Source organism: Pseudophryne corroboree, chromosome 1 (assembly GCF_028390025.1).
Source record: "Pseudophryne corroboree isolate aPseCor3 chromosome 1, aPseCor3.hap2, whole genome shotgun sequence".
NCBI classification, from domain to species: domain Eukaryota; kingdom Metazoa; phylum Chordata; class Amphibia; order Anura; family Myobatrachidae; genus Pseudophryne; species Pseudophryne corroboree.
In genome coordinates this window covers 40,793,338-40,810,983 of record NC_086444.1, presented here as the reverse complement: position 1 = coordinate 40,810,983, position 17,646 = coordinate 40,793,338, and the positions used below count along the sequence as shown (strand labels likewise).

Sequence of the window (17,646 nt, the reverse complement as noted above, 5' to 3'; positions counted from 1 at the left end):
CCTGGACTCAGGTAGGTGTAAAGTGGTGCAATCACGCAATTCTGCATGGGTACGGGCCGGCTCTGGGTATACACAAAGTGATTCATGCAAGATGCACTACAGCAGCTGCCATAGTACATGGTCAGCACCAGACTCTCTGTGATACATATATATATATATATATATATATATAGAAACATAGAATTTGTCGTCAGATAAGAACCCCTTGGCCCATCTAGTCTGCCCCTTTTTTTTTTTTTTTTTACATTATTTTTATCTCTAACCTTATTACTTTGTATTACTATTTATTTTCCTTCTATATTGTCACTTCAATAAAATCACTTTACACTAGAAAACTGTAGGCGAATTACAAACTGGTTTTCGTATTAGTCCCTGACCAATAGTCAGTCTGGGACTATTCTCATTTTAGTCTATGACTAGTCCAATGTTAGTGTCACAATATACACCCCGAGAGTCAATGCATATCAAACCTTGGAGAGAGATAAAGTACCAACCAATTAGCTCCTAACCTCCATGTTACAGCCTGTGTTTGAAAACGACAGTTAGGAGCTGATTGGTTGACATTTTAGCTCTCTCAACTCCCCAAGCTTTGATACATCTCCCCCATTATATAAAAAGCAGCAATCACTATACAGCAATCAACAAACTCACTTCTCAGATTCTGCGAGTCCCCGATTGGAACCAGCTCCCGAATGATGTGTCCGTCGTCCTCATTCCTATCAAACCACCTGTTCCGTAAGCAGACGACAAAGTTGTTATATAACAATATCATCCCGGACAGCGCCCTTCTGTTGATATGGTGGCTTTGATCAGAAATGGTTTTACCACAAAGCTGGGAACTACAACACCATGTACAGTTCTAGAACATTCAAACCCCAAACTGACAGGTCCCCTTTAAATACCCACCTCCACGTGTATCCCACCGCCCCTTATGGTAATCCTGGGCAACATTGCTCACTGGTAGTTTCTGTTATGATGCTATTATCGCCCAGTATGACATCCAGTATAGTGACAATACTGCCAAAGGTTGTAAGCTCTGATACACTTTAGCAGGTGAGAAGGCGTCTTACTGATGTGCAGGCCAACGTCTGACAGCAGCCGTCTTAGAGGAACATGTACAACTAAAGCCACCTGCTAAACTGGGAATGCTCCTCAAACGTGCAGCCACTAACGCGTGTAACCCATTTAAGCCCACAAACGTTACATTTGGGCTCTATGCCAGCTACAGTCCTTCCCGATGCCCACACCGAGCAAGGAAAGCCTTGATCCACCCACCTCCTAACATAAAAAAATCTACATCATACAGTTGCTGCCATCTTGACGCACTATTATGCGTCTCCACATGCAAGTGCGTGCAATAGCATAACAACAGGCAAATTAATATTACATCACAGAACAGCATTCGTGCTGCATGGTTACACTTCTGTTCTGCAAGTTTGTGAATGACCTGCTCAGTATTCCATAGTTGACGCTCCCGAAAATTGAGTGGCCCTTCCGGCCCCCTGGAAGACTAGGCAAGTCTCCCGATTATTGCAGCGCCCCCGACCACGCCACCCACTTTGCGAGTGAAGTGAGCGGTCTGGGCCCACGCGCCCTGCTGTATAATTTCAATAGTCTCAGGCATTATAGGGTGGGGGCATGGCTACGATGACATCAGCGCAGTAGCCATGCCCCAGTACAGCTGCATTTACATAGTCCCACCCTCCCACCACCTGCTTTGATGCATCATGCCTCCGCCCCGCCCCCTTGCTGATCCGACTTGGCTGCTCTCTCCCGGGGGGAGAGCAGCCAGGAAGTCGGCAACTATGATGCACCATAAGACGTCACCATCATTCGCACCTTCGCCACTTGCACCAGAACTATGGTAGGTGCAGATTTTCCATCTGAGCACGGGCTCCCATGAGGCGGTCCAACTCTGTGTGTCTGAATGGGTGTGGATCAATGAGTCGACCAGGAATAGGTGGAAAGTGAATAGGTCGACCCCATATTTTCGACATGCAGTAAATGGACTGGGTGAAAAGGTTGAGAGGGACAATAGGTCCACATGAACAATTTAGACAACACAGGATGTCGACTGGTACAATAGGTTGACACAGTCAAAAGGCTGGCATGGGAATGGCCGACACAAAAAAGCTCAACACAAGTTTTTTTGTGTCATTTTGTACGTTTAACCACAAGTGAGCCAAATTATTGAAAAGGTGTACACTTGCAGGCTCACTTCGCTCGCCGTGCCCCAGTCAAGGTGCCTCGCTCCACTACCTCTGTGCTCGACATAGGTCACTATTCCCAAAGACACAAGGATTTTATATTCGTTACGTAACTCTAAATTGATATCAGAGCTCGCCGCTACACCGGTATTAGTCACATGTTGATGCGCATGACTTGTATATTACCACGTTCTTATTTTCTTCAAGGTTCTACTTACCTGTTGCAAGGAAACTCCACCGCCTCGGTTTCTGGTTTCCCCTCTTCTCTCACTACCACCTTGTCCAGGTACCAGCCGCAGCCCCCTCCCTTCCCGTCGTGCCCGATGCGGACCCTCCTCACTTGCTTCAGATCCACAGCTTCAATGATAAACTCATCAGCCTGGAGAGAGCAGAAGCGTATCCGTACGCTGTTATTACACGCTTATGAAGGTAAGTGCGGCCTAGGGACATCATTATAATGTAATGTAGCCTGACAGCATAATCACAGGCGTGAAGCCAGCGGTGCCTCATATATTACTGTATATATTATATCTGTTCACGTCTTCACAGTAGCTCCCCCTTTAGGAAATAGATTTATCAGATCATATGAAAGTCTCCAGATTCAGGTCAAAATAAGCAACTTGGGGTTCTCCGGTCCCTATGAGACTGAGGGGGAGATGTATCAAAGCTTGGAGAAAGATAAAGTAGAGAGAGATACAGTATTAACCAATCTGCTCCCAACTGTCACTTTTCAAACACAACCTGTAAAGTGACAGGAGCTGATTGGTTGGTAGTTTATCACTTTCACTGTTATCTCTCTCCAAGCTTTGATACAGCTCCCCCTAATTATCCCACCGTGTCCTGTCAGATTGGCATGCTGGGAATTCTTGTTCCCCAGAAGCGGATACAGGCAAATACACCAGTACAGCGGTACACGACATTGGCTGACTGCTAGGTTGTGTGTACTGTATATACGTCTGATGTCAGTACAAATACAATGTGTCACGTTACCATCAAGGGATATTAATTATAATTAAACTGAATGAGGATATGATAGTTATTATTGACTGGTAAGCTATATATTATATGAATCGGGTATATGCTGCTTTTTATTAAAGAGATTTTATTTAAAAATAAGCCTGCTGATTATAAATTGTGCGAATGTATATATTTTCTTTGTTGGTGTTTACAATAATATAGTAATTAGTTCCTTCGTTATACCCTGTTGATCACTAGGGATACATATGTGTGAGTTTCAGTTGGTAGGAGTTATCAGGATTGCGATTTTATGCACTTTTTTTATTACTTTAACCCTCTGGCAAAGACTGAACCAAACCTACAAATGTTTGTATAACCGGACAATTCCCGACAGTCACACTTTGCTGTGTAGGAGTAATATACAGTAGTCTATAGACACCTGGGGGTAAATTTACTAATAATATGATAAATGGTGATGTTGCTCATAGCAACCAATCAGATTCTGTGTATCATTTCTCTATTGCATCCTAGAAAATGATAGGTTGCCATGAGCAACATCACCATTTATCATTTTTAGAACCTTCAGTAAATTTACCCCCTGGAGAGCACAGGATGCAGGCTGCATCTAATCTACTCTACCTGTGTATAGCAATTCTGCATACTGAATGTACATGTATGTATGTAGTATGTGCATGCCTGCGGTATATACTGCCTATACCGGTGCAGAGCATAAATCCGCACATTGGGGGTCATTTCGAGTTGATCGCTCGCTAGCTAGTTTTTGCAGCCGTACAAACGCATAGTCGCCGCCCACGGGGGGAGTGTATTTTCGCTTTGCTGGAGTGCGAACGCCTGTGCAGCAGAGCGCCTGCACAGTGCAAACACATTTTATGCAGAAGAAGACCAGCCCTGTAGTTACTAATCCTGTGCGATGATTGCTGCGACGAGTGACACGGTAATGACGTCAGATACCTGCCCAGAAAACGCCCGGCCACGCCTGCGTTTTTCCAAACACTCCCAGAAAACGGTCAGTTGCCACCCAGAAACGCCCTCCTGTCAATCTCCTTGCGTTCGGCTGTGCGATTGGAATCGTCGCTAGAACCTGTGCAAAACCACAATGGACTTCGTACCCGTATGACGCACGTGCACACTGCGGTGCATACACATGCACAGAATAGATTAGCCTTTTTTTTCACTGATCGCTACGCAGCGAACAACGGCAGCTAGCGATCAACTCGGAATGACCCCCATAGTGTCAGCCTGCCTATATTTTATAGCACACACCTGTATGACACATATACCTATATAACATGTACAGTGCAGTTATAAAAATCATGGGGCCTGATTCTGAGTCACATGCAATGACGCTAATGACACATACGGCCCCTCCCCCACTTCCCGATTTTGCTTGTAGAGAGTCGCAGATCAAATTTAAATGCAGGGAAGCGGAAGTGAAAGGGGCCTTCCTAATCGGTGACTGCGAGATAACAGGGAAGGGGGGGGGGGCTAAGAAGATGTTGCGCCAGATGGGAGTGCAGCAGGCGTGTCGCTTAAAGCACTTGCATACAAAGACGCACATCCGCTCACATAGGCGACCACACTCAGACGGAGATATTGCATCTGACATAGGGCTGGTACAAGGTCCGATGGTGCCAATGGGCGTCCCCGTCCTTGCACGGATGTGCACCAGCGTAATTAGCATAAAGTCGCAGTAAAATACGCATGGACGGTAGCAACTACCTCCCACTCAGAATCAGGCCCCAGATATCCATATAACAATCAGTCATATCAAGTACAACCATACAGAAGCACTAAACAGAATAAGACCTCCTGTATCTTTCATTGTTCAGCGACCTGCACTGTATTATCGTTCTGTGAATGGGTGCCTGGATGATAGATAGACAATGTATTATCGTTCTGTGAATGGGTGCCTGGATGATAGATAGACAATGTATTATTGTTCTGTGAATGGGTGCCTGGATGATAGATAGACAATGTATTATCGTTTTGTGAATGGGTGCCTGGATGATAGATAGACAATGTATTATCGTTCTGTGAATGGGTGCCTGGATGATAGATATACAATGTATTATCGTTCTGTGATTGGGTGCCTGGATGATAGATAGACAATGTATTATCGCTCTGTGAATGGGTGCCTGGATGATAGATAGACAATGTATTATCGTTCTGTGAATGGGTGCCTGGATGATAGATAGACAATGTATTATCGTTTTGTGAATGGGTGCCTGGATGATAGATAGACAATGTATTATCGTTCTGTGAATGGGTGCCTGGATGATAGATAGACAATGTATTATCGTTCTGTGAATGGGTGCCTGGATGATAGACAATGTATTATCGTTCTGTGAATGGGTGCCTGGATGATAGATAGACAATGTATTATCGTTCTGTGAATGGGTGCCTGGATGATAGATAGACAATGTATTATCGTTCTGTGAATGGGTGCCTGGATGATAGATAGACAATGTATTATCGTTCTGTGAATGGGTGCCTGGATGATAGATAGACAATGTATTATCGTTCTGTGAATGGGTGCCTGGATGATAGATAGACAATGTATTATCGTTTTGTGAATGGGTGCCTGGATGATAGATAGACAATGTATTATCGTTCTGTGAATGGGTGCCTGGATGATAGCTAGACACTGTATTATCGTTCTGTGAATGGGTGCCTGGATGATAGATAGACAATGTATTATCGTTCTGTGAATGGGTGCCTGGATGATAGATAGACAATGTATTATCGTTCTGTGAATGGGTGCCTGGATGATAGATAGACAATGTATTATCGTTCTGTGAATGGGTGCCTGGATGATAGATAGACAATGTATTATCGTTCTGTGAATGGGTGCCTGGATGATAGATAGACAATGTATTATCGTTCTGTGAATGGGTGCCTGGATGATAGATAGACAATGTATTATCGTTCTGTGAATGGGTGCCTGGATGATAGATAGACAATGTATCGGACACCATTCAAAAGGTCAACAACATATGGTGGACAGTTATTAGGTAGACAGGTGCAAAAGGTCAACAGATGAAAGGTCATCAGTGCTTAAGGTCGACAGTTGAAAGGTCAACAGGACACAAGTTTTTGTGGATTCCCCCAATATTTGCTTGATTTACCATCCGTATGAACATCTATTGGTAATAGTAACCTTGCCCAAAGCGTGGCAGGCAACACAAGCCCACGAGGGCACACGTTTGTACTGATGGTGGTCACATCATGGAATATACAAGATTTGGCCTTAAAAAAAAAAACACCCAAAAAAACTTGTGTTGACCATTTTTGTGTCGACCTTAACCACTGTCAACATTTTGTACCTGCCGACCTTAACCACTGTTGACCTTTCATCTGTCATCCTTTAGTACATGTCAACAAGATGCATACCGGCCATATGGCGTCGACCTTTAGACTTTCTGCCTAGACATTGTAGGTCTATTATACCACACACCTGTGGATGATGGAAAACATGAATCCCAAATCATCGATACACGCTGACATCATGTTCTGGTGGTTTCCACATCCACAGCTGCTGACCTCTAGCCATACATAGCAGTATTAGCATTAATGCACGCTACAATACATAGGTTGTCTATTCACCTAATACGTTAATAAATAGTCGGAGTAGGACGCTTGGCCTTCCCCCTGTAACAGAGACCATCGTGGCAGCCACCCATCAGTATAGGGTGACGCACTGATGCCATCCACTGTTACTGACGTACAACCGATTGACCCTATCGGGCAGAAAGCCCGCCTCCCACCCGCCGCCGCCGCCACCGGTGCTTGTTGTACTTACATTGCCCTTCTCAAACTTGTTCATGTTGTTCTTGCAGTCGATGAGGAACCTCTCCCCTGTGTCGCCCATCTCTCCGAAGAGGCAGATGAAGACGTTGGCGTCGGTGCCACTGCCACTCACATTCCCCGTGTGAACCGTCACTCGATACTTCACCACTGAGGAGACAAATCGATAACCTGGATGGTGATTCCGCTGCCGGGACATCTGTGCACTGAGATCCACTCCAGCAGTACTACTGGGCTACTCCACACACACACAATCCCATGAGACACACCGCTAAGGAATGACAGCTGGCAAACTCCCGATGGATAATTCATACCGGGATCAACTTTCACTTCTGAAAATCTAGAAGGTCAACGTTCACCTGCCTTGTACTACACGTGTAAGAAGACAGAGGAACCAGCCACTGTAAGATCATTGTCTTACGCTGCCGAGGAAACAATTATCGCAATTACAAAACTACGGGAATGTTGTACAGGTATCTCCAGTTACCAGCAGCAGAATCTGGTAGGGCCCATTCGCTGAGCTGGCCTGGAGACGCAGTCCCAACAGATTCCATGGTAAACTTACTCTGGGCAGACTTATAACCAGATATGATATTTTATACCTATTTGATACGTGGGAGTTTGATACATGAGGATAAATGGCACAGATTGACAGGTTTCAGTGCTGTGATATGCTGATTTTCCACCCAGCGCCTCCCCTGCTGCCAAACTTGTGACATCATGATGGTATGTCGCACGGGGCGGGGCCAGAAAGAAGAGGAATGCCTGGAGCATCCTAAGGAGGTGTGGTTATCACTGCATTTATTTCCAATGGTTTTAGACACTCGAGACTGATTCAAAACCAGTGAGAAGTGAGAGATAAAGGAAAGAGGAAAACCTTATGCCAGCACTGTCTACAATAATATATAACTAGACAAACACATCCACTTGCATGTAATGAATGGTGAGTTTCCCATTAATTTCAATGGGACTATTCATTTTAATGGCGTTTCAACATGATGTGCATATGCTGGAAACACCATTGATAACGGGAAAAGATACAAAAAATTTCTGGTGAAATTTTTTTTTTGCAAATCAATAGCTAGAATCACATTCATTTGAGAAAAAAATGCTAATTAACAGATTAGATAGTTGGGACAATCAATTCCTTATTTTTTTTTTGCCAGTCTCAAATTGGACCTTTAGTAGATTTCTCCTAATGGATCGTACCTGGTAACACATTAGCCACCAGCGGGCCCTCGGCTGGCAGTTCCCGCACAATCTCATTGTCATCTTCATTCAGATCCAACCAACGCCCGCATTTAAAGTTATATTTCTCCTTAGTCAGTGTTTTAAGTAGGGTCACCTGTGTTAAATCACAGCAAATCACAACATAAATCAGTGCAGGTGGATAAAGGTAATTGTAACATAATACTATAAAAACTATTTACCATTTTGGCATTTATCCCTGCATTATGGAAACACAATGAGAAGCGTCCTCATAGCCTTATGCTCCTTCAACCGCACTTTGTGGTGGGCATAGGGTTAGAAACATTATCTGACATTGTAACCTCCTGCCCCTAGATGGCGCTGTTTAATTTTGAACTTGCCCTTAACTAAGATGGCTTGTCTGGGAAGAATGTATCTTTGTCCATATTCCTTGCTCACACCCATAAGTAGGCAATTTAACAAAAGGCCTTTGTGGTGTATTTTGTTGGCTCCAACCTTGTTGTCAGAACCTGTTTTTGATGGAGTGCCTGCAACTGTGCGGGCCAGTCTGATTTACAACGTACCACCAGGTTTTTTTTGTTGAAGCCAGAGACTGCTACTGCGCATACTCCATACTGGCTCCTTTAGGGAGGTTTCAATCCCTAACCAAGATGGCTGCTGCCACTGTGTTAAAGCGTCACAGTGGGAGACAGATGTGTTCCATTTAGCTCCAGAGAGACCACAGCTGATACTGCATGCATCCTGCACTGCTACCCACATACAGTCACTGGCTGGTAGTCTATATGCTGCGCTCCATGCTTAGAGACTATGTGAATACATAACTGTTAGTACGGCTGTACAAATCACATTACTGTTGAATAAACCACCAATCTCTTCTCCCCCCTCTCTCTTCTCTCATCCCCCTCTTTCTTCTCTCTTCCCACTCTTTCTTCTCTCCCCCTCTTTCCTCTCTCTTCCCACTCTCTCTTCTCTCATCCCCCTCTTTCTTCTCTCTTCCCGCTCTTTCTTCTATCATCCCCCTCTTTCTTCTCTCTTCTTACTCTTTCTTCTCTCTTTCCCCTCTTTCTTCTCTCCCCCTCTTTCTTCTCTCTTCTTACTCTTTCTTCTCTCTTTCCCCTCTTTCTTCTCTCCCCCTCTTTCCTCTCTCTTCCCACTCTCTCTTCTCTCATCCCCCTCTTTCTTCTCTCTTCCCGCTCTTTCTTCTATCATCCCCCTCTTTCTTCTCTCTTCATACTCTTTCTTCTCTCTTTCCCCTCTTTCTTCTCTCCCCCTCTTTCTTCTCTCTTCTTACTCTTTCTTCTCTCTTTCCCCTCTTTCTTCTCTCCCCCTCTTTCCTCTCTCTTCCCACTCTCTCTTCTCTCATCCCCCTCTTTCTTCTCTCTTCCCGCTCTTTCTTCTATCATCCCCCTCTTTCTTCTCTCTTCTTACCCTTTCTTCTCTCTTTCCCCTCTTTCTTCTCTCCCCCTCTTTCTTCTCTCTTCTTACTCTTTCTTCTCTCTTTCTTCTCTCCCCCTCTTTCCTCTCTCTTCCCACTCTCTCTTCTCTCATCCCCCTCTTTCTTCTCTCTTCCCGCTCTTTCTTCTCTCTTTCCCCTCTTTCTTCTCTCCCCCTCTTTCTTCTCTCTTCCCACTCTTTCTCTCCCCCTCTTTCTTCTCTCTTCCCATTTTTCCTTCTCTCTTCCTCTTTATTCTCTCTCCCTCTTTCTTCTCTCTTCCCACTTTTTTTTCTCCCCTGCCCTCTTTCTCTCTCCTCCTCTCTTTCTTTTCTCCCCCTCTCTTTCTTCTCACCCCCCCCCCCCCTTCCTTTCTTCTCTCCCCCTCTCTTCTCTTCCCTCCGCAGTGAAGCATGGATACCTTGGGTAGTAAAAGAGCCACCATTAGTAGAAGTCAGGGACGTGCAGTCAGGGGAGACAGTGCCTCCCCTGTCGTTAATGATTAAAATAATATAAAGAAGATAGTTATGACACATATTCTGTGCCATAAGTAATTTCTTTATATTAAGATAACCATTTTAATAAATAAAAGTAGTTTGGGAGGCACTGACAGCAGTGCCTCCCATTAACAGTGGGAACAGGTTTAAGCGGGGGAGGCGGGGTCAAGCACTGGGCTGTAAAAGCCCATTAAAAAACAGAGGGGAAAGCGGCACTTAGACAAGTGCCTCGTTGACAGGGACGGGTTTACAGGCCACATCTAAACACGCCCCTGTCAGCGAGGCATATGTGATTGGACAGCGGATCCAGTGCTGGACCTGCTGCTCTAATCACCCATACGCGGCTGGGAGAAGCAGTGGGGGGACCTGGCACTACTGTTAAGCTGTCACTACAGCAGCAGCAGCCACGGAGGCAGCGGCGACCCCAGAGCTGGACAGCGTGCAGCGGCGGCAGCCAGCGCTATTACCTCTCCCTCCTCCTCCGCTCTCCTAGCCAGTAGCATCACTGGCACCTACACTCTCCCGGACCCCCCAGGTGAGAAAGGGGGGCAGTTGGGCTGGGTGGGAAGTGACTGGCAGCTCACCTCCAGATCACTTGGGCTGCAGTGACAGGGAGCTGCAATATTACATACTGTAGATATATATATATATATATATATACTGTATATATATATATATATATATATACTGTATATATATATATATATATATATATATACTGTATATATATATATATATATATATATATATATATATATGGGATGCGATGGATTGCACTCCAGGACTTACTTATGAAAATGTCTTGATAAAGGAGCGGAAGCTCTTAAATGCTGACTGCAGCTCTGTGTACTGCATGAAATGTGTTCAGGATTTTCATAAGTGCTGGAGTGCCATCCATCGCATCCCCTATATACTCCCCGCATCCCCCATATACTGCATTTCTGGAGGGGTACCTAGGCGAGAAAATTTACTCAGGACAACCCGGTGTACATATAAGAATCTTACCTTAAATAGAATGGAGAGACAGAGACCCCCACCGGAACCATCACCACACTTTGTGCACACTCCGTCGGGGTCTAGTCACATCACGATTGCCGCGATGTGACGTAATTGGACCCCGACGGCATGTACACTTGTATGTCCTGAGGAAATTTTATTTTTAAAAATAAAACTTTGACCAGCTTTGGATTGTCCCGCTATGACTATGTGGACCAGATAAAGTCCTGCGAGTGCCGCTATCTGCATACTTCTGAGGGCACCAGGCTTGTTGTAAAGCTGTATTGGGAGTGCCAGTCACCCGTCAATTGTATGTATGTGCATATATATATTTAGAATCTCACTGTCTCCCCAGCCAATAACCTCACCACATGTCACTGGTAGCAGTGGGGGCTCTCAGCGGAGGGCACGCAAGCGGGACACATGTGCCACCATTAGGATTCTCACTGTGCATGTCAAGGACACATGATTTGTAACAGTAACGGATCTTGCTCCGGGCACACAGGATTTTTGCCCGGGTGCCGCCTTCCGGAGGGCGCCGCCGCCGTAGCAAGATCCGCTACTGGTGGTGCCCGCCGATGCTGTGCTGTGCTGTCACAGCTGTGCGGTGCGCGATGCACCGCACAGCATTGTGGGAGCGACACATAGACACTAGGGGTCATAATTGACCTCTAGTGTCTATGCTGTGCTATGGGACAGACGTCATAACGTCTCTCCCATAGATCAGAGGAGCGGCGCCGGCGGCCGGAGATGGAGGTAAGCAGCGGTCGGGAATCAGGAGCGGGGATGGTGAGTATTAATTAATTAATTATTTTTATATTTTCTTGTAAGTGTCACAAACGGGGGCACAAGTCTACAGGGGGCACAAGTCTACATACCTGACCACGCCCCTTTATGAAGTCACCCCCTATTTTTGCCCGGGGTGCCACAAGGGCTAGAACCGGCCCTGATTTGTAATAGTAGTAGACACAGAGGTGCCAATGTGGGTGGGAGGGGTAACCAGAAGTCACGGCACTGGGGCCCAAACTTAAGTTTAACAGATCTTATTAACATTATTTTCCACTTCACATCTGAGGTTGTGTCATTACCTTGTTTAAATGCCAACCACTGAATGCGTTTCTCTTCTCATGCCATACCCTCAGCTTATATATTATTCCCAGGTCTGGAAGTTCTATCTGCAAAAGATTAAACACTGAGCTCCATGTGCAATAACGTCACCAACACAGAATCTCCTAAAGATAAGTATTGTATAGTAATATACAGCAATACCGCACATAATAGACACAATGATTAGATATCATCTGCATTCTGTAGTACTTGGGTTCTTTTACAGCTGCCCATCCGACAGAGTAATAAATAATAGTGTTATCCCCCCCTTGCCAGCGGCAAACGCAGAATTCCTAGAGGGGGTTTCCAAATGCAATCCCACAATCTCCCACTCTGCGGAACATTGGAGCAACTGTGGGAGTTTGGGGAGCGTTAGAAGAACTTGGTAATAATAACCCTGGACATTAATGTAAACATTGGTCTTTTTATACACTGGATACTTTATGGAATACAGTATTAATATTAAACACTATAGATAGTCTATACTAGTATAGGCAATATCAAATATACAGTATTTAAATAATATAAAAAAGTGGTCAGGAAAAGGTTCACATACCATTATAAATAAATACACAAACATAACAGAACTGGTACTGCACTTTCTAAGCTCACATTCTCCCAGGATCCGGTCTCTAAGTTGACAGTAACTAGGTCGAGAATGTTAGGTCGACCCCGATTGGTCGACAGTAACTAGGTCGACAGGGTTTCAAGGTCGACAGGGTCTCTAGATCGACATGTTCTAGGTCAACAGGTCGACATGAGTTCTTCACATTTTTTCTTTTTTTGAACTTTTTCATACTTTACGATCCACGTGGACTACGACTGGGAACAGTAACCTGTGCAGAGTGCAGCGGTAGCGGAGCGAGGCACCTTGACCGAAGCATGGCGAGCGAAGCGAGCCATGCGAGGGGACGTGGTGCACTAATTGGGGTTCCTGGTCACTGTGTGGAGTAAACGACACCAAAAAAACTCATGTTGACCTTTTGACCTGTCGACCTAGAACATGTCGACCTAGAGACCCTGTCGACCTAGTTACTGTCGACCAATAGTGGTTGACCCAAACACGGTCGACCTAGACACTGTCGACCCTATGAACCACACCCCATTCTCCCGCCTCATGGTTAGGCTCCTGTATCTTTTTCCTGGTAGCTGCTCTCTGGTCCAGTGCATTGATTGAGGACTCAGATCCACACAAAGCAAACTTGGTATAAGAAGCTGCTATCTCTGGGCATGTGCAGCAGCTCTGCTCTGTCCCTTACACTGCATGATGTGTAATAAGCAGCTCTAGTAATAATATTATATACCATTGCTATTGTTATCATACTTTGAGCCACTTGCCAAGAGCAGGGGGGTTTCCAGGCAACCGGAAACCCCCACTGCGTTTGCCTATGCTTGCACGCAGTTACCAAACTACAGTCCACCAATTCCACCAGATCTTATTGCCGCAGACACCGCTGCCACAGGTGCTGGGTCTGTGCTGCGGAAATGTGATAGGGGTGGCTAAGGCACCAACATATAAGAGTGACGTCATTCCCGCAATGACTATTACATAGGAAGCCGGTGGAATAGTATTAAGAGATCTTTCATTACCATGTACATGGACTCCATTTATGCATCACGTTTACTGGTATTAGAAATTATAGCCTGGCTGATGCTGATATTGCCCAGGGTAATACTGATATTGTGCTGGACTTCTTCTCTCATCACTGGAGATTCATTAGTCTGATTATCAATGTCCGCCTTCATTCTCATCAGGACAGAGGATGATTCTATATCTGCTTTAAACGAATAGTCTTCCCTCTCTCCTCCAAACGTGAGTACTCCTATTGTCAGGATTACCTTGAGGCTCTCTTCCCAATAATGTGCCATTATTATATCAGTTGTAGTAGTTTGCTACTTTGCTGTTATTACAACTCTTGTGTGATTATATGTAATTCAAGGGGTCTACTAATTTTTGTTAATATATATATATATATATGTTAAATGCAAGACTATTATTACTTGGTGAATAAAATATACTCTGTTATACTAAGTATCAAGTTGTCTGATACTTATATTGTCCCACTTGATGCTAATATTGTCCCAGCTGATGCTAATATTGTCCCGGTTGATGCTGACATTGTCTTAGCTGATATCGTCACACTACATTTTATATGATTTTTAATAAAGGTTAAATTTTACTGTCTAGCAATTTTTTCAGTTAAGAGTGCCCCAGTACAGAGTCTTTCTTTTTTTCTTTTTTCTTCTTACTGATGCCGATACTGTCCCAGCTGATGCTGATATTGTCCCAGCTGATGCTGATATTGTCCCAGCTGATGCTAATATTGTCCCGGTTGATGCTGATATTGTCTTGGCTGACGCCGATACTGTCCCGGCTGATGCTGATATTGTCCCAGCTGATGCTGATATTGTCCTGGTGAGGCTGATACTGTCCCTGTGTTAGAACTTGGTTATTGCTCCCTGCAGTAGGAATCGATTGCACCAAGGATTGCCAGAGGCCCTGTCGTGTTAGCTGCAGTACTGGTCTTTACCAGAGATGCTGCTCTTTGAACTCTGTTTGGTTCCCAGATGTCATGGACTACACCTGACAGCTCCCTATTTAGTCTGTCTGTTCCCAGCACTCAATGCTGGGTCATTAATGTTTCTTGGGTCTGCCAGTAATGTTATCTGTCATGTTTCCTGCTACAGCTCTGGAGCATGATTCATGTCTGTTCTGATCTACCATGCCTGGGACCTGTCTTTTATGTTTGATTAATATTTGCAAGATTTCTGGATCCCTGTTCCTGCGTACTTTTATGTGCTGGAATCTATTTGCTTAAAACGCATGTGAGCTTCTGGGCCTGCCATGCCCAAGGGAACACTGATACTCACCAGGTTCCATCCCTGGTTTCTTCATTTATCCTGGTACATCTTGGTAAGACTCTATCCAGCTTCCTCAGTTTATCTGCAATATTTTCTATCTGTATTGTCAAAGTAATCTGCATCTCAATTATACCTGCCTTGTCAAGTGTTTGTCTGCATATCAAGCTATCTGCACTCTCTTGCCCTTGTATTTCCCGCAATATGCATCATACTGAATTCACTACTCCAGTCTGTAACTTGTGGTTCTATTGCACTCCAGGGGTTCATCACACACTGCGGACGCTGACAGTGTCCTGGATGATGCTGACATTAGTGTCACATTTACCTTCTCATAGAAAATGTTTTCTTACCTTTAACCAGCTACAACAGACTATAGTAATACTACCGCACATACTACACACAAACATCACTGACAATTGCAAGACACAGCAACTGCATGCACTGGATGTGTCCATTTTCTTGGTTGAACCAATATTCATCCTATGTACTCACTAGGAACTATTGACATTACTGAGGCATGAGGTACAGGCTAAGCGATGCCTCTAATTACTAGAAAATCACAGGCGGCACTCACAAGAATACTGTTTCAGACATCAAAGTGCCTGCTTCCTCTGGTCTTACCATACTATCCCATTAAACCGGGACACTCATGAATTACACAGGTTCTGTGGCTGGCTGACGTCAAGCCTGCATTTCACCTGGTTTTAAGCAGCTAGAGAACCTGTGTAATTAATAAATGTCACCGCTTAAAGGGACAGTATGGTAAACCTAGGTATACTGTAAGTGTCTGTCCTTGCTGTGTATAGGCAGTATGTATACTATAGGCAGTGTTGTACTGGCCCACAGGGGCCACACTGCCTGTAGGGGGTCCTCACCTCTTCCTCCGGGGATCAGATTCCAGACTGTGCACTTAAATTATACATTATACATATGTTACCTTATACCAAGGGAGGCTCCCGATATTCGGAGAGGTGCCCCGCAGCCCCGGAAGGGTAGGCGACTCTCCTGCATCCTGCCTGCTTCCCAGTGAAGCAGGCAGGATGGTGTAACCATCACCGGCAACCGCGGTGGGGCTAAATGGCCGAAATGAGCCATTTAACTCCGCCCCTCACTGTGGATCCTCGAATTGCGGGTGTTTTCCTGAGTTGGGGGTGGGCCTTAAGCTCCGCCCCTTGCTGTAGACTTGTGAATCATGGGTGTTACCTGGTGCTGGGGGCATAGCCGAATGAGGAGTCAGTTAAGCCCCCCAAAGAGACATGTCGCGTCTCCTCTCCAGGCTTCTCCCGGAGAGGAAAATGAAAAAGTTGGTAAGTATGCCTAATCCTGCAGAGGACTGTGGTGTATCTTCTACACTGCACATTATCATGCAAGAGCAGTATTTACTATATATTACTTATCAAGGGGCCCAGACCATGCACTCTCTCCAATGTGGTGGCTGGCCACACCCCTAAGCATGGGCTACTACCACTGCATTCCCCCGGTGGGCCCTTCATGCCCCAGTCCGACACTGACTATGGGTATACTGTAAGTGTCTGCCTCCGCTGCGTATAGACAGTATGTATACTATACTGTAGGTCAGTAGTTCTCAAACTTTTTGAATCACGGCGCCCTACAGTATCAGATATTTTTTTTCATGGCACCCCTAATGAGCCCTACACACTTAAAGTTATTAGTGAATGATATGAATGTTCTCATTCGTATCGTTCAGTGTGAGGCACCAACGATGAACGATGCGCGGCCCCGCGCTCATTCATCGTTGGTGCCCGTCGCTTGTGCATGCAGGCCAATATGGACAATCTCCTCCATATTAGCATGCACTGTTATGGAGCCGGGTGACGGGGGGAGTTAAGAAACTTCACTCCCCCCATCACCAAACCCCGCCGCCGCCGGGTCGCCCGTATCCGCCAGCGGGCATCTCAGCGGCGGGTATCTAAATATGTAGGGGGCATAAGCCAAATGTTTCTTACTGCGAAATTTAGAAAGATATAAAATTAAGTAAATTGTGTTTATATGTCATCCTTAGGGTCAGTTGTGTGGTGAGGGACAAGATTTGCTTGTTTGTCCACATATGTTATGACTGGCTGCCCTAAGCTCTGGTTTCTCCTATTAAATGGACCATATATAATTTTAATTGGTTCTGGACCCCCAATCCAAGGCACCCCTGACAAGTGTCCCGAGGTACCCCAGGGAGCCACGACACACAGTTTGAGAACCACTGCTGTAGGTATATTGCAAACGGTGGACCTGGCAGCTGTATATTGGCATGCGTCTCTTACCATAAGCTTGTCTATCTGTCCAGTCTCAAAATTGTCTGAGTTGTTATCCAATTTCATTTCATCTGATTTTCCCTTTTCTCCGTAGATCTGAAGCAGGATGTTGGCGTCTGTGCCGGCATTTTTAATGTCACTTGTCCATATCCAGAGAGACCAGGGATGCTCTGTAGGGGATAAACTAAGGTCACAATTCCCATACTCCAGAATGACACCATGTAAGCACACACCAGGCGCTGAGTACACTTAGGGCCGGATTCAGGTTTGTAAGCAAAGCAAAAAAG

At 45.2% G+C, this 17,646-nt stretch overlaps 1 protein-coding gene across 1 annotated transcript in view; it reads right to left on the bottom strand.

Annotated features, from left to right (window-relative positions):
• The window catches only part of LOXHD1 (lipoxygenase homology PLAT domains 1), a 391,860-nt gene that overhangs the window by 122,497 nt on the left and 251,717 nt on the right, over nucleotides 1–17,646 (bottom strand). Inside the window, exons 16-21 of the mRNA XM_063958520.1 lie at nucleotides 17,369–17,529; nucleotides 12,212–12,298; nucleotides 8,199–8,334; nucleotides 6,985–7,139; nucleotides 2,426–2,586; nucleotides 652–728 (exon numbers count right to left, since the gene is read on the bottom strand). Of these exons, the coding sequence (XP_063814590.1) occupies nucleotides 652–728; nucleotides 2,426–2,586; nucleotides 6,985–7,139; nucleotides 8,199–8,334; nucleotides 12,212–12,298; nucleotides 17,369–17,529 (777 nt within the window). The remainder of the gene's footprint in view (nucleotides 1–651; nucleotides 729–2,425; nucleotides 2,587–6,984; nucleotides 7,140–8,198; nucleotides 8,335–12,211; nucleotides 12,299–17,368; nucleotides 17,530–17,646) is intronic.